This window comes from Calidris pugnax, unplaced genomic scaffold (genome assembly GCF_001431845.1).
Source record: "Calidris pugnax isolate Ruff unplaced genomic scaffold, ASM143184v1 scaffold31, whole genome shotgun sequence".
In the NCBI taxonomy this organism is placed as follows: Eukaryota; Metazoa; Chordata; class Aves; order Charadriiformes; family Scolopacidae; genus Calidris; species Calidris pugnax.
This window is the reverse complement of record NW_015090786.1, coordinates 1,617,773-1,642,462: the sequence shown is the minus strand read 5'-3', so window position 1 is coordinate 1,642,462 and position 24,690 is coordinate 1,617,773. Positions and strand designations below refer to the sequence as shown.

The following is a 24,690-nucleotide window of genomic DNA, read 5'->3' as shown; positions in this document are numbered from 1 at the left end:
CACAGCCAAGTTACAGATGTCAGGACAAGGGGTAACGGCTTCAAGTTGCGCCAGGGGAAGTTCAGGTTGGATATTAGGAAACATTTCTTTACTGAAAGGGTTATCCAGCATTGGAATGGACTGCCCAGGGAGGTGGTGGAGTCACCATCCCTGGAGGGATTTAAGAAACGTGTAGACATGGTTCTTCAGGGCATGCTCTAGTGCCCAAGATTACTGGTTTGTGGTGGGCTGCTGAGTGGGTGGGTGATGGTTTTTGGTTTGGTGGTTGTCGTTGTGTGTTTAGGTGGTGGGTGGTGGTTTGTGTTTTTATTTTTGTTTTTGGTTTGGTTTGGTTTGGTTTTGTTTTGTTTTGTTGGTTGGACTCGATGATCTCTGAGGTCCCTTCCAACCACTACGATTCTGTGATTCTGAGAACCACCCAGATGTGTGGCCCAGTGAGCCCCTAAAACCTGTTCTGCTCTCCCCTGCTGCTCCACCAGACTTTGACCCACTCCCCAGAAAAAACCCCTGCTCCTGCTCCTCCTTCTCAGGACAGGACCACAGAGAAAACTCCCTTCTCCCCGTAACAGGAATCCCTTCATCCATCTCTAAAGCCTCAGCCACACAGGCGACCAGTAACACACTTTGCTTCCCTCCTGGGTCTCTCTGAGGAGTGCACTTCACCCATACAAATATTTAGCAACAGTTTTCAGCAGAAAATTCCCAGAATCCCATTGGATGGGACTGCGGGCTGGGGGCAATATAAGTGATTAATGGGTCCTCTGCAGAACAAAACCTCCTCAGCTCTGTCACGAGATAGTTGCTATGGTTTTTTGACACTGCTTAGCAGAAATTTGCTTTGGTCAGGATGACTGGAGGAGGGGAGAAACACAAAAAATACTATAGAAAAATCCTCCATTGTACACTGGCAATTATTCTGAGCAAAATCCTGTGCCTGTCTAGAATTTCAAGCTCTGTATAAATACTTTCAATTAGATTTAAAAAAAAAAAAAAAGGCAAAAAACCCCACCAAACCAAATGAGGAGACTTTGTTAAGAACAGACAGCTTGAAACATGTCTTGTTAGCTATCAACAAAGTCTGTTAGAAATGTGGAAAGGTTTCAGCTAGGTTGATGTAAAAACAACATCAAATATCCCCTCCTGTGAGACTAAGTTAAACGTTCTTTGCAGTGACTCAATTAAGGCTAGGTAAAATGCACACTTCATTGCAATCAGCTGCAACAACACCAGAATCTTTTAGTGGGGTATCTTACCAAAGTCTCAAGTTTCAATTGGTTTAAAAATGCTTTGTGGCAGATGGCAGTTTTCACAGGTGTAAAATATTCTAATATATGGAACAAGTTCCGCCTGAAACATCCAACAAAACAGGAATGAGGAGTTGGCCAGGGAAGGCTTTTCAAGGCATCTAAAAATGGATGCTTCTCATTTTATAAGGCATAAAAAAGCCAGAGCAGCATGCAAGGTACCCTACCCATCTGGAAGAAGAGTCTTTCTGCATGTATTCTGAGTGACACAACTACAGACTTTCATCACCACCCCCACTTGGAGCAGGATCCCGCTAGACTGAACGTGGGAGATTTTGGGTTCAATGCTTATACAAGAGCCTAGAGAAATTGCCATCCTTTAGCAGCCTCATTTTTTAGCCGTTTCTAAATTGTGTTGTAAACTCCCAAATCCACAAGATGCAGAGTGCCCCACCTCTCCAGAAACACTGCATAAGGGTTGCCCATCTATGGTCAATAAACGTCAAAACCAGGGGACTTCGGAGCACAATTCATTTGGGTTTGTACCTGAAGTCTGTCAGTACGGATTTTCATGCCATAAATCAAAGTTATACAGCAAACATGCAAGGCAGCTTGGAAGGGGAAGGAGGATAGCTGTGTTACCACATCCCTCCGGGCTACAGGGGGAATTATTCCAGGAAAAGCTGTATACTGATACAGCTACTCTGCTACTGTGACCTGAGTCTGCTTGTTCAGTTCCAGGTGGGACTGCATTATGTCACACAGAAATATTTGTTGGGTATTTTGAAAACCCACTCCTGAATCTCAAAAGTAGGATTATTCATTACTTTATTAATTAATTAATCGCTTCACTAATTTCACTGCTCCAAAGTCAGTTTTTACCAGCTGATCATCTGGCCCACATGAACTATCAAAAAATCATCGATTGTATAGGACAAAAAAAGCTGCTGCAGTGTATCCATGGGCATGTACCGTGTTGGACAGGCAAGGCAGCAAACTCTATAGCATGTGGGAGAAGTTCTTCAGAATTGCTTAACAGTTTTCAGTGGAAAATGCTGTGTCAATATCAGAATTTGTTATATAAATGTAACAGTTCCAATGAATATTTTAATTTAGGAACTTGTTCAGTTCCAGAGTAGAAGGAAAAAGCATAGTCAACATCACAACTTTTTTTTGCCCAGCTCCACATGTGAAACTTTTCCAACTTAACTATTCCTGCTGAGTGGTTGCTTTAAAATCCAACAAAAAGTTTATAGGCTACAAGAACAAAGCATCCAGTTTTCTTACCCAGTGCAAGCTCAAAGACATGATGGAGGAACATTACAGTCAGCAGCTGTACCACATTTGACAGGTAGAATCAGATCACAACTTGATACAAATGCAGATAATAGAAGGAACTTTCCAGACAGCCTTTCAGTATAGCTCTACCTCTGACGACAACATAAATTCCACTTGAAAAGCTCTAATTTGGCCACATCTGTAAGCACATCTGTGCTCTTTCCACTGTATCACTAAGTGCTTGCAGCAGGGGTCTGTGACATTTCCTGTGGTTTTGCTTTCAGCATTTTTGATTTTAAGTGATTCCCTTATGATTTCAGTCATCCACCTACTGCATGTTCTATCCTACTTGAGACCCCTCTCCTAATACCTACTTTGGTAGGAGCTAATGTTTGGTGTTCAGCAGCACACTGGCCTTTGCCATTCCCACAGCCTTCAAAAACTAATTAAGCATAACCATTGAGATGGTTAACATTTTGATTGTTTTTTACCTCTGTGTTTTCTTTTAATTTCTGCAGTTGTGATATTACACACACAGCATGAAAACAACATTCATTTTACACTAGGCTTCTTTGCAGACTCACAAATAACAAAACTGGTAGAATTCTTAGATAGGATGTTCCTCCAGCAGAACAAAAAAGCTGGGGCTGACAGATGACAAGTGAATTATCTAGAGCAATGTTTTCTTTTGCAAGCTGTAGTGGTAAGCAGATAAAAGCTAGTCTTCAGCTTTGGGAAAACAAGGAAAGAAAGCAACTGATCTTGTTCAGACAATTGCAGTCCCCTTCTTCATTGACATTGTCATAGTTCTCTTGACTGGGCATGAGAGGGGCTTCCAAGAGGTTTTATTCTTAGACCGATGTGACAACCCACCCTCTTGAGATCGCTGTTTCCACAGAGGGAATTTAAATGAGAATGTTAAACTAGATACTTATCCTCGGAAGATGCTACATGCTCATCACAGGATTTCCTGCTCCACACAGGAAACGGACCACAAGGGACTACAAGTACTTAGTTACCTATTTCTGTCTTTAGACAATTTAAGCTCATCACTTCAATTTTACTAACAATATGTTCACTCACTGCCCATCTCCTCCAGTCATTTCAATTTCTTCAGGCTGGCAAGCGAAAAACAATAGAAGTGATGAGATCACATCCAGACACTACTGAGTGCCCCAATTATAAGGCAATTAACTCTGGTCTCTGGATGCACCTTAATTTTAGTTTGGATCAGGAGCCCACCTTTGAACAAACAGTGTATTGATCATGACCACTTACTGTGCTTTAATTCATGCTGCAGAGTGCTTTTTCACATGCAAAGTTGGCAGCTGCACTTCAAGGTACATCTAACGTCCTCCAGCTGCTAATGAAATGTGCAGCCGTCACATCAGCTCCTCAGCACCAGATCTCCTGTTGAAGAAGGCACTCCTATCAGGCTGTTAATCTAGACATACATAAACTCAGACAGTTAACTCTAGGAGAGAATTAAAGCACAGAAACTAACTGGAAGGAGACATCAGCCTGCTTAGGGATAGATCTTTGGTGTCGCCTCCCTTTCCCGCTGGCTAACCGAGCTGGACTCTGAGAATCCCTTCTCCAGGCTCCAGTTCTTCCCTGAATGCGGGCTGAGACCTGCATTTACCACAGGGTTCAGGATCCATCAAGTGACATGGCCTCTAGGAGCCAGCAACCATTTAAAACCTAGAGAAAGCGCGCTACGTGGCAGAGCTGCTACAAAGAAGTAGCAGTACTTTCTTCAAAAACTACAAGTTAGAGAAATTACTCTTCTTAGCAGTACTTTCTTCAAAAACTACAAGTTAGATGCTACAATATTTGAGAAATTACTCTTCTCGTTCAAATGTCTCAAGTTTAATTGCAGATAAATAAAAAGCTTTTTACTCCACTAGGTGGTGTAACTCGTCTTCTGTCAAACGTGGCCTTACAAATATTCCCCCTAATCTTCCATTCAAGATGGAGCCACAAAACACCATATGAAAAGCAAAATGGGAATCTGGTCTAGAGGAGTCAGCCGCTTTATCAGGCCATGCCTCTTTGGTGTTCTCTATGATTCCTTTAAAAAGCTTATGTCAGGAAAGGATAACTTACCTTTACCACATTCCTAGGTCCATGAAGGAATAAAGTAGGAACCTGAAAAGAAATATCATGGTCATCCTCTATTTTCCCTTTCACCCAAGTGCCATCTAAGCTGTTTGTGTGATATATCTCATGTTTTTTTACAGTATAACATTCCTAGAAGCTCTCTCCTCAGTTTATGTCTGAGTTACAAGACGATGCAGTCAAACATACTCCTGGGTCTGTCTTGGCCAGTTACGCTCACACTTGTGTGAGCACAGTTACACACAGGAGAAGTGGAGAACGCAAACCTGTGTAACAGGGTGCATCTTGGAGCATATACCCTGCATAGATGTAACCCTGCTGGACATATCCCTCTGGCTGAAACAAAAACGACCTCCTTGGCTGATGCCATCCAACTCTTGACTTCAACTGGAGACTTCAACTCCTCCAGTACATCTGGATCATAGCTTGCTATTTAGAAATTTGTAGCCATTTACTTGTTCTTGCTCTCTAAATACCATCTACTGACACACATACACAAAAAAAACAAATGTAGGAAGCAAGATGCCCAACAACCCACCATCAGCCCACCATTCTTTCTAGACTTCTGTGGTCTACTGATCTGCCACGTGGTTCAGCTCTCCCTAAAGTTCAGCAATGAAGAACTCCTTCATGGAAGAAAGATATTAAGCTTAAACATAAGTCACAGGACGTACAGAAACAAATCAGTATGAGAAAAGAGACAGTTGTTCAAAGCAAACAACTAACTGAACAAAATCCATCTGGCAAACTGGAGGAAGCTCAGCTCTCCTATCAGCTGCAGTTGCCCTTATGGTATCCGCCCACAGCTCTGCTTGCTTGCCCTTGGAGAACAGATACTGGTAACAGAGGCATCTTTTCATGAGCAAACCCACATGAAATGCAACCAAGAAACACATCCAACACAGAGGGAATCATCAGCTTTCAGCGCTGAAACTTTCCAGTACTTCCTGACAGTCACAGTCTGTACAGAACCCACGTTAATTCAGGTTATTTACATATCCAGTACCACTCGAGATCAGTCAGAGCAGATAGCTCTAAAGAGTTATTTACATATCCAGTACCACTCGAGATCAGTAAAGAGTCCACATGGCCAGCACGCTCTCTCCAACAACAGAATTTAAAATACAGGACTGCCTACTGTGGATTATTAATGGCATTTCTAAACATTAGTACCACTTGGAGGATTTGTTTCTGAATGCAAATTTAATAAACCAACCATTTCATCTGTGGATGATTGATGCATGACAAATCTGAGGTATTTGCATCTACAGTTGTGAATACTACAGACCTAAGAAAATTTGTCCAGAAATATTCTGCTAAATATTGCAAGCTTGAGTGGAAACAAAACCAAAAAGTTCCTCAACAGCTACGGTAAAGGCTTTAATCTCCTGCAAATAAACAGTTAGCAATTGGATTTGTCTCATAACCACTTCTACAGCTCCAGTTACTCTGGAATAATATTATCCAGAGTAGGGTATGTACAGTTTTATATTGACCAAAGGCTCCCAAAGTATAGCTCTTGATGTAACAGAAAAATGGATAAAGGTCCTTCTTGGTTACACACACTAGATAAATGGCCTTCTTTGTAGCATCATCATCTTGTGCACCCATTACATCACAAGAAGAGGAAGAAGTGGTCTGTGCAATTATAAGTTCATGCATGTGGTAATTTTCACATGAAGTACTAGACCGCCCTATGAAAAAAGAAACCTGAGAAACACCATGAAAAGTGCTGCACAGAGAATGTATACGCTATGAAAAAAGAAACCTGAGAAACACCATGACAAGTGCATGTTTACCTGTGCTGCACAGAGAATGTATACATCATGTCTAATTAGTGATATTAATCAATTTAAACCTAATTTATGGTCTGCTGCAAAATCTTCTTGATAGAAGGAGACAACTTCTTGATAGCAGTACCGACGTACATAGCTCTGTCGTAAGGAAAAAACTGCTGGGCAAACACACACATTCTGAAAAAATGCATTAAGTATTTATAGGATGGAGGTTTGTGTTCCATTAAGTCACTTCGATGCTGTGGTTAGAATACGCCTCTAAACAGAGATGGATTTAAGGGGTTAAGAAGGGGAAAGAAAACTTGGCACAGGGAGATACCTAATACTGGCATGGCATCAGTAACATAACTGCACTCCAGCCTCAGCAAATGCCCGTTTTGCAGATTTCAGTTTGCAAATTGTGACAGCAGATGGTTGAAACCTGCCCCCATAAAATCCCATGTCTGAAATGGCATTGCCTACGTTTACACATCTTGAGAAAAGAGACTTGGATTTCCGAAGAACTGAGTGAGTAAATTCTACCCCCAAATACCGGGGTGCCTGTTACAGAGGGTACAGGACACTTGAAACAACAGCGAAGCATCTGGTCACTCTTACGTAGCCAGTAAACTTTTATTTGGATGCGGAAGGAAAACACGCTTACAAGAAGAAAGATCTAAGGAGATTTATTGCTCCCCTGAAGTTCAGAGAAGTCCCACAGGCTCCCTGTCAGCACGTCAGTGCTCGAGCAAAAGGATGAGCAGGTTCTTTAAATCACACACTAAAGTCAGCACGAACATCAACTGCGCGGAGAGTTCATCTCCACGTGGCTTCCCGATTGATACAATCTGTGTATGAGGAGTAATCCAAATATTGGATTGCACATACTTGGCAGGTCTTGCACCCCTCTTCACAGACAATGGTTTTGTCATAACTCACAATGAAGTTACTGTAATACTGCTCAAACAGTGTGCTGTGTGGCGCAGACAACTGCTTGGCCATTTCATATAGGCTTTCTGGCTTCAAGTCTTCAGTGCCGTAAGCTTTGGTAAAGATGTATTCTAATTTCCAGTTTGATTCATTTTTCTTGTTGGCATCTCTGAGGTCCAAGTAAAACTGCCAAAGATCCTACAGTTAAAAGAAAAAAAAAAAAAAAAAAGAAAGAAAGAAAGAAAGAAAAAATAGGCATGGCTGTATTGCTTTCTTCCCTGCTTCATTAAGTCTCCAGAGTGATATATTGATTAGGAAGCTGTCAGTCCTCATTATTCACAACTGAATAGAAGGTCACGTCCCACCCCAAGAGCTGGGCTTACACCCAGAGCTGGTACTTGCAGCACAGTAATGGTGGGGGGATGGGGAGGAGAAGAAAAGGGAGCCACAAAAGGCAGCAGTGGCAGCATTAGAGGTCTTTCCTGTCCAAATTGTAAACCAAACTCCACTCTGCTCATGTCTGCCTTAGGAGTGAGGCAAAAGGGTGAGAACCAGAAGTTTCTTTTCTCAGGGCACTGCTTGAGAAGCAGAATGGCCAGGAAAAGAACGGCCCAGGGAGAATTTAAGGAAAAGGGAAGAGATGGAGATGCAGGAATGAAATCTGCAGCAGAAAGGAGCGGCCTGCGTTAGCACGGGGCTCCAGAGAGAAACCCCAGTCCCAGCCAAGCTGCAGGACGCGTTGTCACTGCACTCAGCCAGGTCAAGGTTTTACCCTGAATTACAGAGAGAATGTCCAAGTCATTCAGAGTCAAAATAATTACACAGGATTCACTTTATCTCCAAATAATCACATGAGACTACAGAATAGAAGTGTTCTACTTTTTTCCTTCTAAATTTATCTATCATTTCATATTAAAAGAATAAACTCTATACAGGAAGATGCACAATTACAAGACATCACATGGTTAAAAGTGCTTTTCTTTATCTGCTCTTCTACACCCTTCAGAAGCATTTCATGGACTGCATCCCAAAGCTAAGCCTACCACCAGCAAACAACGCTGGTATGTAGAGAAACTCAGGAATTAGGTGAATCTTTTTCACTCTTGCAGAGCTCCCTGCAAATAGTTTTTTTAGAGTTCTGCCCAGAAAACTTCTGACTGATTTTGACTCTACGTTGTAAGAATATTCCATAGAGAACAGGAAGTATTGGGTAGTCCTGTAGGCACAGAAAGACTGTCCAAATTCTTTTTCAGATTTCCTTTCCTTTGCCCAGGAAGAAAAATTAGGAGTAAGCACCAAAGTTCCACCAATAGCCGTAATACTGCAGAGGCTGACATCTTGCCTTTTTAATGACACTGTATTTGAAGTCCTAAACAATGCTTTAAAATCTACTTACCAGCAAGCTATAATCAAGAAGATCATATTGATACAATCTGACACTGGGGTTATTGGATTCCATTTGCCACACATTCTTCACTGGCGTTACAGCAGGTGCCACAAACAAGGAATTTACTGGTTTCTCTGCAGGAAGAGGAAAGGTGAGGAAGCAGCTTCCTTACAATCATTTCTTTCTCAAACAAATAATGTTGTAGAGAACCAACACAGTGAGAACAAGAGTGACAGGATTAGGTAGGTTAGCATTTTTTTTCCCCTGGATTAGCTACAGCACTGTGAACTCCCACACTTCCACAGGATAGACCAAAATCTTCATAAAATAGCACAGTACACATTTCAGTGTGTACCCATTAAGTGTCTATAATAGAGCCTATAGAGTGTGTCTATAATAGAGCAATTTCACCGTTTAAATGTTGTCAAAAGATGCAAAATTATTAAAATAATTTGGAAGCAGATCCTTGCACACGCAAACTGGAATGATAAGGCACCAAGATCAGTCTGTCCTCAGTGAAATCTGCAGTAGAGGTGGTGATTTCATGCACAAATAGGGTAAGTTACAAAAACATGTAGGAATAAGACTGCTTTGAACACCAAAAAGCCAGTTCTTTCTCTAGGGTTGGATTCCCTTTTGCTGGGGATTAATTCTATGATAATGCAATGTAAAAAGGCAAATGATTTAGTATACTGTCAGCCCACTAAACATTTTAGGCATTGCTTTTATGAGTTCATATAAAAGTTAGATAAAGAGCCAATTAATATTTGAGTATTTTATATAAATCAAAGCAATGGTACTCTCACTGTTCTATGGTACAGACACAGAAATTTAGCCAGTTACTTGTTAGGTATCTTCTGTTAGAGACGTTAGAGTTCTCCATACAGCCATGCCCATGCTTAAAACTACAGAATTTCAAAGCAATAAACAAAACTTTCAAATGCGGGTGCTTTTCTTGAAGGGAAATTAGCTGATCTAAGAGATGCAACAGGCAGAGACTTGCTTTCTCCTGCCTCCTGCTTACCCTTATTTTAATTAACTTTGAAGCAGCAGGGAACTCAGCAGAGAGGCACAGTAATGATGCAGGAAACACAAGAACATAGAGCATGTCTAGCTGGCCTGAGAACATTCCCTTTGACACATTACACAATAGCAACTGGCTGGTATAATTTGCCCATGTCACTGAGAGAGCAGAAAGGAAAGACTAGAAATTTTTGTCTAAGTATAAGCATTCATTAAAAAAAAAAATAGGAAGCTTCAGGAGTTTCTTCTGACTTCAACAAAAAAAAAATAAATAAAAAAGACAGTCTGCCTTGCAAGGTTCTTTGGAAAAAAAAAAATTGGGAGTGTGTGAGGCTTGAGCTCTTGTAGATAAATAATAGTATTGCCCAGGAGTTTCTTCTGACTTCAACAAAAAAAAAATAAATAAAAAAGACAGTCTGCCTTGCAAGGTTCTTTGGAAAAAAAAATTGGGAGTGTGTATTGGGAGTGTCTGTATTGCCCGATTTCCTTTTTTGATTATTTATAAGGGAGATTGACTAGGAACAACATGCAAGAAACTACTGATTTGCTTTTAATCAAGAAGAAGAAGATGCAGAATTCAACAAGCATCATTACCTTCTTCATCCAGGAGGACCATGATACTATCTCTATGTGTATGTCCAAAAAACTGCCCCGCAATAACGCTACTGTATTTGCGAAAAATCTTTACCAGTCTCTCATTGTAGTGCTCCCTGATAGCTGTAGTATTCCTTGCATATGGCAAGTATCCTATTGGAACATGTCCTATTATATAAACCTAAAGAATGAGATACAGAAAGCATAATTAGCACCTTCGTTTGAAACTTACAGTTTAGCTGCAACTTAGAAATGGTTACCACAATTTCATAATAATGCTGTCTTAGAAATGGTATTCTGAAAGTTATAAATCACAGCAGTTTAGTTACACAAAATACAAACAGCAAGAATGTTTAAATTCCTAATGAGAAAAAATAATTAGATTTCTTTAGCTAATTCAGTATATTCTTGGGAAAAAAATTTCCAATAAATCTGTGTGTCACTTTAGGCCAAAGGAAAATATGATCAATTATTTCAAATGGAAAAATAACTTACTAGGGCAGGACTTACGATTTGGCACCTCAAGGGAATAGTAATAAAAACTTATATTAGAATATTACAGAGCCTGCCTGCATGGTAAGAGTCAGCAGAAACACAGAAGAACTGGTTAAACCCCCCCCTGTATGAGGTTGAGACTTGGTTCCAACTGCACACACCAACTGATGTGCTGCAGGGTGTTATGAGGAAGGGAAACCTCTTCTCCCTCACAACTGTAACATAATATTTTTTAAATTACAACACCGTAGTTAAATGTAAATCCTTCAAATTAAACACTTTTTCTGGTCAGATGATGATCCAATTCCCACACCAATCAATCAAACATGAGACAATAATTTATAACCTCACTTCACAACCTGAATATTATAAGACACTTTATTATAACGCTCAAATCATAGCAACTGCTGCAGCTTGGCTAAGTTTTGTTATTGACAAACTTCTTTCAAATTTCTATTTTTGATACTTGAAATTACATAAAAATGTAAATGAAATATGCTAGCTTTTGTCCCAAGCTAAGGATGCACAATTTAAAATTAAAGCCTATGACTAAAAAGAATCATAAACAAAAGTGAAAGTATTAAGTATTCTCATCCTGGCTTCTACAGTTTCTTACGTAGTAGGAAAGTAAAGGTATTTTAGTATTCTACCTTTACCTGTAGAATTTGAGAAACTGCATTCAACTATTTTATTAATTGTGGTATAATGTGCATATGCAAGGAATAATTATCTTAAAAACTAAAAATTTTGATTTTGCAGTATCTTTGGCAGCATTAATATTCCTTTAGAATCATGTTTATATTTTCATTTTCTCTATTTTTTTTTTTCCTTTTCAAGGTTTAAAGAATGGGTTCTGTTCACCACCCCTACCTTTTCCTTCTTTTGTGAAGAGGTTTCTAGTATTCCCTCCAGCCAGGCAAACTGGTTGGCTGGGTCGGTGATATTCACAGTTACACTGTTGGGGCTGTAATATAAATTTGTGTTCAGACTGATTATCCTGAGTGGTTGAGAGCCATCACCGGATTCAAACAGCTGTGTATAGAAGCCACCTGTGAAAATAAGACCAACAGCATCTGAAAAATGAAAGGCTTACAAGCACAACTTTAGAATCAAAGTACAGCACTGACAAAATACCCAGCCTTATTCTTTCTAACAAAATAGTATATGGTATGTTTATTCAAGCCATGCATCACCTTATCACAACAGAACGTCTTAAGATTCTGTTTTTAGCAACACTTTACTAAAAGTTGACACTGAATTTTTACAAATTCTTGCCTGCAATTGTCTTTGTGTTTAGTTGACAGTTTTCAGATGCAATTATCCAACTGACAAGCAAGAAGTGCCCCGTAACCTTGTCTTCCACATTGAGAGACGCAGTAATTGTTAAAAAGTCCACATTTCTTGAAATACCGCAAATACACAGGTTCCTCCAAGAAGAGCTGTTTTGCATTTAGTAACCTTGTACTTTGAAAATCATTGAACTTCAGACTGGAACATGATGAAACATAAAGACCATGTTTTTCAATGCAAGCTCCTAAAACTCTCCATGGCAAACAAGAGCTTCTTCCGTGGGTGCAATTTCACAGTTCAGGGACTTCAATGGAGCTACAACAACGTATCTTGACTTAAGGTCTGTCCCTTAGAGTTTTATTTTTCCTTTTAGAATTTCTACTGCCACTCTCACCCAGAGTTCCTTCCCATTCGGGACACAAAAACACAAATTCACACTAAACTTTAAAATCCCTAATATGTGAGTGGATTGGAAATTAGGTTGAACTTTTCTGTCCTTTGCTAAACAGAAAAATTGCAATTAGGATATCAACATTCTCCCAGTTCAGTAACCTGGATGCAAAATACAAATATGATGCAATTAGCAGTATAATCACCAACACTTTGTCCTATCATAACTCGAAGAAATATGTGCCTATTCAATATACTCTTACATACACATAGTATCAAAGCAGAAATTACATTTCACCATTTTTTTCCAAAAAAATTTGCAAAAAATTGCAATTTTTTGCAAAGATTTGATGCACAAATCTTCTTGTGCATCATATGCCTTTATCTAAAAAGTATTATGAGATCTTGAAGGCAATAAGGTATTTCACATGCGTTGGTACAAAGCCAATAATACCATGTATTTTACAAGAAGCAATAATTATTGCATCAGAAGAAAATAAATGTACCCTGAAGATAAGTATTGCTATTCAAAAAGACAAGTAACTTCTTCCAGGAGAAGCATTACAGATAATCCATTGTGCTGATCCATCCTATGAGGCTCAGCTAAACAAACAAATCTATAGGAACATTAGTTCTCTAAGCCCTAGCTTTACAATGCATTACTGGCATATTTTACCTTTTCTGAAGGTTTTGATTGCTTCATCAGTTAGCCAGGGTTTCCAGAAATCTGCTACAGCATTGTAAACTTCACTGGTAGTTACAGGAAGCTGATCCTATGAGAAAGCAGAACCTGCCTAAATCTTAGCTTTCAGACACACAGACACACACACACACAAAAAAAATCACTAAATTATCCCACCTGAGCTCTCCCATAACACTTAAGTGTATCCAGTCATTATCAGGGGGAACTCAAGAAAGGGAAAAAAAAATCTTCTGAACACCCAGTATTGCTGATCAGGAACAAACGTCTCAACTTAGAACTGACTGCAGGGCCTTGCTAATGCATTGATAAACTAATGCCAGCAATATTTCCAGCCATAGAAGCACAGCAGAGTGGAAAACCATACATCCTGCAAAATTAATAAATACATAAACTGAAGATTGATTGTCTAAAAATAAAGTCTCTTGGAGGAAAAGCTTGAAATAAGCTTCTTCTACAAAAGGTGAATTTTTCAAGCAACTTGGGGTTCATAGCAGCTCTCCAAAACTCCGCTAAGGCCCTCACAAACATTCTGGTGAAATTCACAAATGATATCCTGCAGTTCTAGTAAAATGTAAAAGAAAAATTTTGTCAATGTTTTCTCCCATCAGCTCTAATTAGGACTGTAGCACTCTTCAGTCTGAGCCAAGCAATGCCCAAGCGCCACAGCCCGATAAGAGCCACACTCTCATCTAACCCTGACAAGAAGATCCCAGCCTGTCCTTGCCTTTCCTAAAATACCTGCTTGGATTCTTGGTGCTAAAAGGAAAAAAACAGAGGTCAATAAATAGGAACGGTATTAGAGCGCATGTTTTCTTAAACATAAAATCTGACCTTTCTAAGCCCTTTGAAACGAAACCTACGCTATTGGAGGCTTAAGCACTAAGCTTCTGTCTAGGAGTAGTGCAATCAGAAGTCTGTTCAGACATGTGCTGCTTGCAGTGCACAGATACCAGTTATTAAGAAAGCTTTGAGCCATACCAGAGCTAACAGTCACTATCAGACACAGCAAAACCCCAACTCAGATAAGAAGTCACATTATGGACTGAAGGTGGTTTGGACCCAGGCGAGTCAGTGCTCTGTGAACTCGTGGATTAGACAGCAGTTCAGGACTCTGATTTAAGCAGGGGCAAGGATGTGAAACAAATAAGACTATGCAGAAAGACCAAGGTCACAATACACGACCTGAAAGGTACCCCGATGCTTGATTAACCCGAGTACTATTTTTAACAGGCTCTGCAAGAAAAATCACCCCCAGACCATTAAATTGTTGAGACGGACAGGTCAGAACACACTAAAGAGCAATAAAATTCCTCTTGTGCATGGTGAGCACACAGCTTTCACACTGGCTGTGGAACAGCCTGCGGTGTGTGGCTTGCTCCACATCGCTGCCAGTCTAGGGGACGTTTGCCAAGCATGTCCATATGAAAAACAGAAATGTCATCAACAGCCAAAAAAAAAAAAAAAAAAAACAACCACTCCAGCAACCTGAAATGACCCCATAGTGGGGAATTTCTGATCCCATGGTCTTTTTCAAACAGTAACAGAAAAGTATGTCACTTCTGGGCATTGGTGAAGCCTGCCTTTTCAAAGCAAAGTACCACAGAAATACTCGGGTGCAGGCTTGTGCAGAGAGAACTGGAACAGTTACTCCAGCCAGCAGCTTGCTTCAAAATACTGTTTGCTGCCCGTTTGCCTCCCCTAACCATTTATTTTTTTTTTCTATCTTCAGCTTTAATTTCACAAACAAAACTCATATTTGTGAAACAAGTTAGACAGCTATTCTGTTAGGACTTTTTTAAAAGAAAAACAAAACAAAACAAAAATGAAAGCAAAACGTTGTGTGAGACTTCAGTTAAGGTGTTATTTATGAAAGTACTTTACTGGTGGTTTGTGGTGAACCAGCCTGGCTCCTGTCAGTGCATAAAACAAGCTGAAGTAAGAGTAAGAACACAAGAGGCCAGCCTGGCTCCTGTCAGTGCATAAAACAAGCTGAAGCTACACTGCCAGAGTAAGAACACAAGAGACTGAAGTCCCAGCTTGGTTTGTGCACCCCCGTTTACAAGATAGGCTTAGCTCTTATTTTGCCTCTCACATTTCCCTTTCCCCTCTCTGAGCACCTCTGTTACTCCCTGATTTGGGAATCACTAACTCCAGCAACGGTACAATCAGCTGTGACACCAAGGTAAAACCCTGATAGGCCTAATGAGTAACACAGAAAGCTGGAGAGAAGCCTTTGGGGTTTGAAGGGGTGTTACTTAATTCCCATCAGATATTTCAAACGAAATATTTCAGTTGACCTGCTCCACATCCCTTCCGATCCTCTCGGATCCAATGACAGAATTTGCTCCTCAGTCCTGTGTGGTGCCAGATCAACCCACAATATGCTTTAAAGGCCACATGAAGCAACTGTTTACTTTTGAGCTATGCCAAGAACAATATTCGCAGAACACTCAAAATAAAAAAGCACTGTCCTCAGCTGCAATGGTCCACATATCCAATAAATCATCAATGCAAATATTTCTAAGCGTCCAATAAAAAAAGAAAAAAAAAAAAAAAAAAAGACATATTTTTAATAATAGTGGCAAAACTGCAGGAATATTACAAAAATTCTGCCATTAATCTGATAAAAAAACCCAACAGGTGATAGCTGCGGACAGATGTCCAGTAGGCCTTTCAGCAGGCCTTGAATCTTACCACGGGCTCACAGATCCATTAAGGATGTCATTTCTCTTGGATTAAGTTATTGTGCACACACACATGACTTACACAGCAAGGAAAAAAAAAAAAAAGTGTGTATTTACTATGAGGAGACCTGGTTATTCTAAGCCATGAGAAACAATTAGCAGCAAATTTGCACAACCTCAGACAACGTGCAGAATTTACCTGGCATCAACGTTTGCTTGGGCAACTTAACACAGAAAGAGAGCTGTATTTTAGGTTCTTGACTTATTTATAATTTTAAATGCTAATTGGAGAATTGTAGAATACTGTTCCCAGAAATTTAACTCTTATTTTTCACACCTGCTTTCTGAGGGGTTAGGAACACAGTCAATATGACACATAAGCAAAGTTCTAACTTGTTTTACCTGTGGCCAGTAGTCATGATTGCCCAAGGCCGGGAAAACCTGAAGATCTGGAAAGAAATTACGAATTGTAGAACTCATATTGCCAATGATGCTAATGACCAACTTTGTGGAGAGTTCTTTTACAGGAACATGAGGAGGGCTGTCTCTGAAAAAGGAAAAGGCTTTATTAACAAAGGTTCAGTAGCAACATAAGTAAAGGCAAAAAAAAAGATCTGCAAACACATCTACATTCTAGACATTCTAGTATTACATTCCAGCATGTAATGCTACTATAGACTCTTTAATTAAAATCATTCCAGCATGTAATGCTACTATAGACTCTAATTAAAACCTAGAATTGCCTGAAAGGTTCTCTGCAAAGGATTTATTTAAAAAACAAACAAAACACAAACAAAAACAAACAAGTAGACTAATGTTTATCCTATGATTCACATTCATCATAACTAAGATTTCTTAGAAATTAATTCAACTCTGTGATTTTGAACTACTGTGCAGTTTGGGTTATGTATCTTCTGTCATCTGCACAACCTTGTAAGTTTATTTTTCCCCTTTTAACAACAACCTGCTGAAAATTAAGTACAATAAGGTAAATGAAATAAATTTATCACTTGCCTTTACATCTTTGTTTTTCTTAACACCCTTCCCCCAGCAAAATTAAGTGACCTAACATATGTTTTTGCTTTTTCCACTTCCCACCCTCCCCGTGCCATTTCTATGAACTGAGACTAATACAGTCATGTGGTAAATGTCCCAACGAACAGTCCAACATCCTACAGAGATCAAAGTCTCTTCCTGAGGCCTTATAGTCTCACTTAGTTGTCCACTTATTAAGCCATTCAGACAACTAAAGGAACTACTTAAAGGTAGCATTTGTGAGATACTAAACTCTGATCCATTGGTGCAAATATAAATTTGTGAATTACTGCACTATATGGTTAACCAGCTGTTAAAAGCTTTAACTGCAGCGGGACTTGGACACTTACCCCGTCCAGATCATGAATGAAACCTGCTGTTTTGAATCTTTCATGAATGCAAATGCTGACAAAATAAGCTGATATGGAGAATCACACAAAAAGTCTCCAAAAGGGCCTGGGTTGGAGGCATTGGCTCCTTTGGAAGACGAGCAAACTTTGGTGTGATCAGGGGTAACGTGGTAAGTCGGGTCTAAATGTAGGTCAGATACATGCCAGAACTGTCCTGTTTTCAGAAAACAAAGAGTAAAGAAAATGCATTGTTTGCATTTGAACTGGACACACACGGGTAATGCTAGGTTTGCTCCAGTTTGTCTACTGCTATTCCACTTTCAAGTTTTGAAAAGGAGAATAAATTTAACTAATTGCTGATTAGCCGGTCTGGTAAGTGTGGGCAAGCTCTGCATTCCTGACAAGTCCTTCACATTCTCTGCTTAGAAAAACTAAAAAAAGAAGCAGAGGCATAGGTTTAAGCTATTCAGCAGAAAAAAAAATAAAATAAGGTTGGTAGGTAGCGTTGGTAGTGAGAGGTTGGTAGTGTTGGAAAATCAGCTTCTTTTCATTAACAGCAGTTTGGAAACTGGAGAGTAGAAGAGGCGATTAGAAAGGCTTCTCCACTCATCTGAAAAGAGAGGGAGTTGCATTTTAATTATTTTTCCAGACCTTCCCTCGCTGGAAGCTACTATAAAAGATCACAGCGGAGAAAAAAAAGTGGAGGAACAGCACGTGTGCAAAAATTTCAAAGCTCTTCTCCCCAGCAGCCAAGAGGGCTCTCACCGGGGAGAGGTGCGTCAGCCTCACCGACTCACCGCTTGCCAGGCTGACACACTCTCAGCCACTGCACGGAGAAAGGAGCCAAGAACCACCAGAATATGGCCAACAAGACCAATTCACCTTGTGTTCCACTGCCACATTTCAAGTTTCACGTAAAATAAGGGCAGTCTATTCCTGTGGGTTTCCAAGCACCTGGGAAAGGCTCTCCCGTATCTGGGGCAGCGGTTGTGAAACCGGGGCAGATATAAATTGACTTTTCCCAAGGTCACACGCTCGCTCTGTGGCAGAGCAGGCGCCCCAGACGGGACCCCGTGGGGTTTTGTTTCGGGAAGGGAAGACCAGCAGCGATTTCGACACCCTCCTACCCAGAGGAGAGGGAGGAAGGCCCGGACACCTGGACACCCTACTGCCTGTTTGGCCCCAGGGACGGAGAATCCCCTGGAAGCCACTTTGGGAGCACCCCCCGGCGCAGGGCCCGGCGGAGTGTGTGTGCGGTGTGTGTGTGTGTGTGTCTGTGTGTGTGTGGTGTGTGTGTGTGTGTGTTTGCTGACACCGAGTCCCGTGTTTGCAGTGCGGGGCTGAGGCAGGGCCGGGCTCACCGCCCCGGCCGCCCCCGCACCCCGGCGGACTGAACGCAAACCCCACTCAAACCCCCCCACACCAGAGCAGCGGCGTGTTTAATTGTTTAAAAAACACATGAAGTCCAAGCCTGTTGGGGCGGGGAACCCCACGGCAGCTGGGAGAAGGGCAGGGAACCAGAGCTACCCCGCGCCTGCCCCGCCGCCCCCCGCCCGGGGCAGGGCCTCCCTCCGCCGGGGAGGCACCGCTGCCCCTCCCCCGCCTGCCCCGTCCTCCTGCCCGCCCTTCGTCCCCCCGGCGGACTCACCCAGCGCGGAGCGGGGCTGCGGGCCGGCCGGCGCCGCCTCCAGCGCCGAGCAGAGCAGCGCCAGGCCCAGGGCCAAGCGGGCGGCGCGTACCCCCCGCAGCTCCATGTTGGCCCGGCCAAGGGAGCGCCCTGCCCGCCGACCCGCCGCGGAGGAGAGGGGCCAGGGCGGGTTGGCTTATTGCAAGCCACCGGCCCGTCGGTGCCTCCCCGGGGCTGCCGGAAGCCGCGATCCCGCCCCGCCCGCAGGACCGGGGGCCAAAAGCCGTCCCGGGACGGGGCGCCCCGCTGAGGGGGGGCAGCTGGTGTCGCCTCGGCCGGCCGTGCCGGAGGTCGGGGTGACCTTCATCAGGTGCCACCCCTGGGTCGGCACTAGGGGCCTGGCGGGAGCCAGCCTGGCCGCTTGGCAGGGATTAAATTCGGAGCACCGGCAGATTTCGGGGCGGCCTCAAAGGGAGGTGAGGCGGGCAGGCGGCTGTCCCTGCCCCGCGGAGCCCTCTGCCCGGCCGCGGCCTGACCCGGCCGGGCGCCTCAAGCGTCTTTCGGCAGGAAGGTTTCTTACAGAATGCATGTAAAAAATGGATTTTTACACACCTTTAGCACAGCTTAAGGAAAAGGCTGAGGTGTATGGTAAATGCACCGTACCGCATCGCTAAGGCTCTGTGGTGGGGGAGTGTGCTTATTGCTGGAGTGGGAGTAGTTCCCGGTAGGGAGAGTGCTGGGTGTCCCTGTCAGGAGCAGGCCAGCACAGCGGTGTCCTGGATCCTGTAGCTGCCCCCAGACATCCTCATCGAGCTGTTCCCTCTGCTCTTCTCGAGCAGGCCAGCACAGCGGTGTCCTGGATCCCCTAGCTGCCCCCAGACATCCTCATCAAGCTGTTCCCTCTGCTCTTCTGTTCACATCTGCCCTCCAGGGCTTGGCAAAGCTGTTTCACCAGCAGCTGGAAGTCCCGGGGTGGGTATTTTCCTCACCTTTCCACTCCTGAGCAGTGCCACTGGCACTTCACGGGTATCACTCCCCTATTTCTTTCTCTCCCTTATTTAATTTGACGTTAGTATTGTTCATCTTTAGAATAGCAAAATATTTCACCGGTAAGCTTTCATGTGATGGTTTCACGTGACTCAGAAAACATAAGCATGCAGGCAATTCTTTTAATTCGTGACCCCACAAATCACTTGTCGTGCAGATGAGTGCCAGTACTGGGGGGGGACCCAAGTGTGTTTTCCCCAGTGACGAAGGAAAAGCAGCTGCTCCCACCTTTCTGGGAAGGGCAGTCATGTGGCCAGTGCAGCAAACGGGCAGCAACGGAGGGGAGGCAGATGAAAGCTGCATTAGGTACTGAAGCTGATTAAATGAGCTGGTAAAACCGAAGGGCAGAAGATGCTATTTAAAGATAACTTGCATTGTAGCAGCTGAAGCAGCCCAAAACAGAGACTGCAGCTCCCTATCCCTCTGGAACAAGTTCTAATTTCTCTGTAATGAAGTAAGCTCCTAGATTTTAAAAGCGATCAATATCCATCAAATAGCCATTCATAATTAAGACTCTTAGTGTTCCACACAAGAGAAAACACACTTGGATGTTCCTTTCAGGCAGCTTCTTTGTGAAAAAGTAAAGCTAACGACATTAGATTTTGTATTTGTGCTCGTTAGGTGCCACAATGCTGTCTGAACTTTTATCAGATAAGTGAGAGGAGCTGCCTGTGTTATCCTGGCTCCCCAGGGAAGCAAGAAGCCGCGTCCCATGATAACACCAAGCAGATCTGAAGGATGGCAAAGTGCAGTATTAGGCCCAGGAAGCTGGGCAGGACAGCCCTCCTCACTGCCCTCTGTATCCACACACCCCAAATGCTCTGCCTTTATTTGAAAGGCTGTAGGTAGGTACAACTCCATGGGGTCCACTGAGTCAGTGTGTCAGAAAACATGGACACTCCAAACAATGTCTTCCATGCTGCCAGCAACCTGTTTCAATTTTCCTCATATTCTGAAGTGTAAGGCAGTTTTTCCCACCCTGGTCTTTTAGGGAATATTCTTAATAGGGTTTTAATTTCTCTCTTTTAAGTGGCATTTTATTTTAAATTGCTCACAGTGCAAATTGTTATCTCCTGTGCATATTAGCTGTGAAACTGTAGCTGAGGGAGGGGAATCTCAGGTTTGTCTTGTACTGTTTTCTGTTTGTTTTCCTCCAACTCCTGTGGAGAGGAGGTTCCCCCAGTCTTGCCCTTTGTCACATTGGCCCTTTCCTCCCATCCTGTCAAACACTTCAATCTTTTGTATATTCACAAAAAATCCCACTGAAACAAATGAAAAACTCCCACAGCTATTAAAATCAAAACTAAAGGTTCGCCCCTGACATTCAAGGCTTCTGCCCCTTGGCCTTAGCATGCACTGGATAACAAGTTCCCCAGTGAAGAGAGGAGCTGAAACTGACTTGAGCCTTCAATTTCTCTGCCTACGTATATAAAGACAGGGGCTTTAGATTTCTGCAGCAAAAAGCAGCCACTGAAGCAGACTGAAGGCAATTTTTCATTTCCCATGTACTCCACATCACAGAGAGAGGCTGCTGCAGTGTTGTGTACCATGTGCTTTTCTGGCGCTTAAGTCAGAAAAAGGAACATCTGACAACTCCCCTCAGAACACTGAAATACTAGCCCATTAAATGCAAAAGGAGCATAGGTTTAAAAAACTTTTTAATTTCTATTTGATCTGCATTCCAAAACAATTCAAATATGTTCCATTTACTGTAAAAAAGAGAGGCAAGTGTTTCAGAAATTTAATGCCAAGTTTAACATGTTTCACTACACAGCACAAGCTTGCCAATTTGATGGCATAAGTGTTTTTTTTTTTAAAAAAAAAAAAAAAAACAACAAACCAACACCCCTTCCCCCCCCTCCCCCCAAATTCTTTATTAACTTTTCGTGTCAGAAATGTGCATTTTAGCTACGTTCAATTATGGACGGTACGTTAATCCATCCAGCAGAAGTAACATCTGGACAGGGAGCAGGTGAACTCTACGCTTTCTCATAGTGGCGAACAGCAACCACATCACCAAAGGTGAGAGTCTGCAAGTCCAAGGAAAAGACAGACACGTTAGATGCTGGACCATTTTCTCTAATGACTTAGCACATATTCAGAAGTCCACGCTAGAGCAAGGTTGTCATACATAATGTAATTTATAAAAAAAAAACAAAAGTTGGTCTTGATTATTGGTATTTTAAATGAGCAAGCAGCAAAACCTCAAAGTTATAAACGTAACTTTCTCTTTCCTACTTTCTGTGGTGGTGTGCTACACTTTCAAACCCAAGAAGCACATAATGCACATGTACAAGGCAACTAAAGTGAGACGAGAAATAACAATTTCATTTTTTCTCATTTTGTGAATGTGACTTCTTAAATACAGCATTGTTTTAATACAGATTTAACACTTATTTTTCCAAAGCTGATCACATTGCAAAATGTTCGATCTAAAATCCAAGTGCTCTATACCCATATTCTATACCACTATGCATAGGCATATACTTACAGAGAACCTTGCATTAAAATAAACGCATTCTGTGCATTTATGTAGCTAGAGCCACCAAATATTTTAGATACTGCAGTTGTACAGAACACTAACTACAGTGTGCGAGCTTTGGAGGCATTTCCTGAACTGGAACAAGGCTTCTTGCCGTGTTCAAATTCCAAAGGAAAAGGTTTTCTGTAGAGGTGTGTAGCTGTTTCCAAACACAAAGCCTGTATTTTCCCTTTAATCGCTTGTCACATTGTGTTGCTCTGACTGTATGCTTTAAGGCTTTAATTATTTGCAAGTCTCCATCCATACACTCTCCAAAGTACTTTGAAAACAAGCTAACTGGTTTTCTCCAACAGCCAAGTCACATCGATTAGTATAGCTGAAGAGGTTTTATTTTCAAAATTTACATCTCTGCACCAAAAATAAGCATGAGAAATGCTGCCCTGGATATTAGATATAGTAATTTATACCTTTTATTCACCCCATACTCCCGTTCCTGAGAAGTCGGGAAAGGAATGTTAATTTAAAGCAAGACTTTTCTTCACACAATTGTTTATTGCATTTTTTAACAATTAATAATATTTTTATTATTAAATATGAAAATGCTATTACCTCCTGCCATATTGTAATTTTTGTTTTCCTAGGAAAACACTTGTTCCGTGTAATTAAATATTATTTATGCATGCGTATACAAATTTTTAAAGAAATCTAAATTAGCACTGGTAACAGATCAGAAACTTTGTATCTTTTCCAGCTCACCAGGACTTTTTTTTTTTTGCATTTAGGCATGTGTGTGCGTTTAGGCATGTCTTTCCACAAAGTGTGGAAAGAACATAAACACACTTTTCCATACACTGGAAATTGACATGCTGGCCTGCCTGAAACCACTAGCAATTTTCCCGTTGTCAGTAAAACAAGATGCAAAACAGAACAAAATAAATATTTGAAAAAATCTCTGCTAGCTTTCCCCACCAATTATTTTAAGGGTCCATGTATAAGTAACACTACCTGTTCATAAAGCTTGAGGAGTGTTAACGGTGTATGTGAATGCTCAGTGAGCTTTATACTTACCATTACCATTTTGCCATCCTTTATTTCTCTCACAAAGTTTGTCTCTTTGCCGTCCCACTTCTGTACGTGCACTAGCTTGTCTCCATCCAGGGTCACAACTGACTGTGAGATACCAAGAAACACAAAGACATTCATTTATTGGGGGTATTTGGGATTCTGCTCACACATTCAGCATGCACTATTCTATTGAATTCTCTTCAATAGATGGATGTGGATGTAGAATGATAAAGTAGTCCCAGCCATTTTAAAGCCAAGCCCATGAATCATCCTCATTTTAAGCATGAACTCCATACAATTCTTGTTTTCATCAAAGGATGAAAAAAAGTTGTTTTCTGTGAGTTCCAGGCTCACAGGAACCACCGTTTCAGATAATCCCGTTTGGGATAATGTTTGCGTTAAGCCCCAAAGTCACAGGGAAGAAGGCATTTCCCCATTTCGACTGGAAAAGCTTATGACAAATGATACTTGGGTTGTAAGAAAAGTGGGGAGCTGACACAATTCTGTGGCAGACAGGGGGCTGGCGACAGAACACACAGCTTCAGACAAGACACGGCGTAAAGGGGCAAGTAAGATGCAATCTTGTCCTTTTTTCCTGTCCCTCACAGTTACAACTGTCAGTAGCAGAAGTTACTTTTTATTTTTTCTTTGACCCTACCAAAGGTACAGCCGCGGGGGCGGGGAGGAAGAAGGGAAAAAAAGTAGCAACTGCAGCTCGAGAGAGTTCACTTACTTTGCAGTTTCTGTCGTCGGGGGTGGTTTCATCAAATTCCTCTCCGAGTTTAAAGCTGATTTCTGTGTTTTTGAAAGTGCTCTGAGTCCTGATCACGACTTTGTCCCCCTCGCTGCTGATAATCACAGTGGGTTTGGTCACATTCCCCACCTGCCGTGTCGCAAACCCGACTCCTAGACCACCAAGAGGAAAAAAAAAAAGATAAATCCATCAGGTCTTTTTCCCCCCTGCCGTGTCGCAAACCCGACTCCTAGACCCCCAAGAGGGAAAAAAAAAAAGAGAAATCCATCAGGTTTTTTTTCTTTTTTTTTTTTTCTGGGCGCACATCGAGGTACAAAAATCTCCGCAGCTTTCAGACATCACAGCGAAACGCGATTTTCTGCCTCGCTTGTGCCCTTATACCTAAAGGACCCATAGGTGCACACACACACACAGAGAGA

General features: G+C 41.9%; 2 protein-coding genes across 3 annotated transcripts in view; both read right to left on the bottom strand.

Annotated features, from left to right (window-relative positions):
• Positions 1-7,023: 7,023 nt before the first annotated feature.
• Positions 7,024-19,271, bottom strand: SMPDL3A (sphingomyelin phosphodiesterase, acid-like 3A). Of its 2 annotated transcripts, XM_014966499.1 has the most exons (8): positions 18,945-19,271; positions 17,297-17,510; positions 16,314-16,458; positions 13,201-13,297; positions 11,715-11,893; positions 10,350-10,530; positions 8,742-8,866; positions 7,024-7,543 (listed from the first exon to the last, which is right to left on the bottom strand). In XM_014966499.1, the coding sequence occupies exons 1-8, from the start codon at positions 19,048-19,050 to the stop codon at positions 7,232-7,234; spliced, it is 1,359 nt and encodes a 452-aa protein (XP_014821985.1). In that variant the 5' UTR covers positions 19,051-19,271; the 3' UTR covers positions 7,024-7,231. The 2 variants fall into 2 exon arrangements, with proteins under 2 accessions (XP_014821985.1, XP_014821987.1); XM_014966501.1 differs by lacking the exon at positions 17,297-17,510 and having other exon boundaries at positions 18,945-19,067.
• Positions 19,272-21,612: 2,341 nt separating this feature from the next.
• The window catches only part of FABP7 (fatty acid binding protein 7, brain), a 3,330-nt gene continuing 252 nt past the window's right edge, over positions 21,613-24,690 (bottom strand). Inside the window, exons 2-4 of the mRNA XM_014966317.1 lie at positions 24,251-24,436; positions 23,521-23,622; positions 21,613-22,000 (exon numbers count right to left, since the gene is read on the bottom strand). Of these exons, the coding sequence (XP_014821803.1) occupies positions 21,950-22,000; positions 23,521-23,622; positions 24,251-24,436 (339 nt within the window). The 3' untranslated portion in view covers positions 21,613-21,949. The remainder of the gene's footprint in view (positions 22,001-23,520; positions 23,623-24,250; positions 24,437-24,690) is intronic.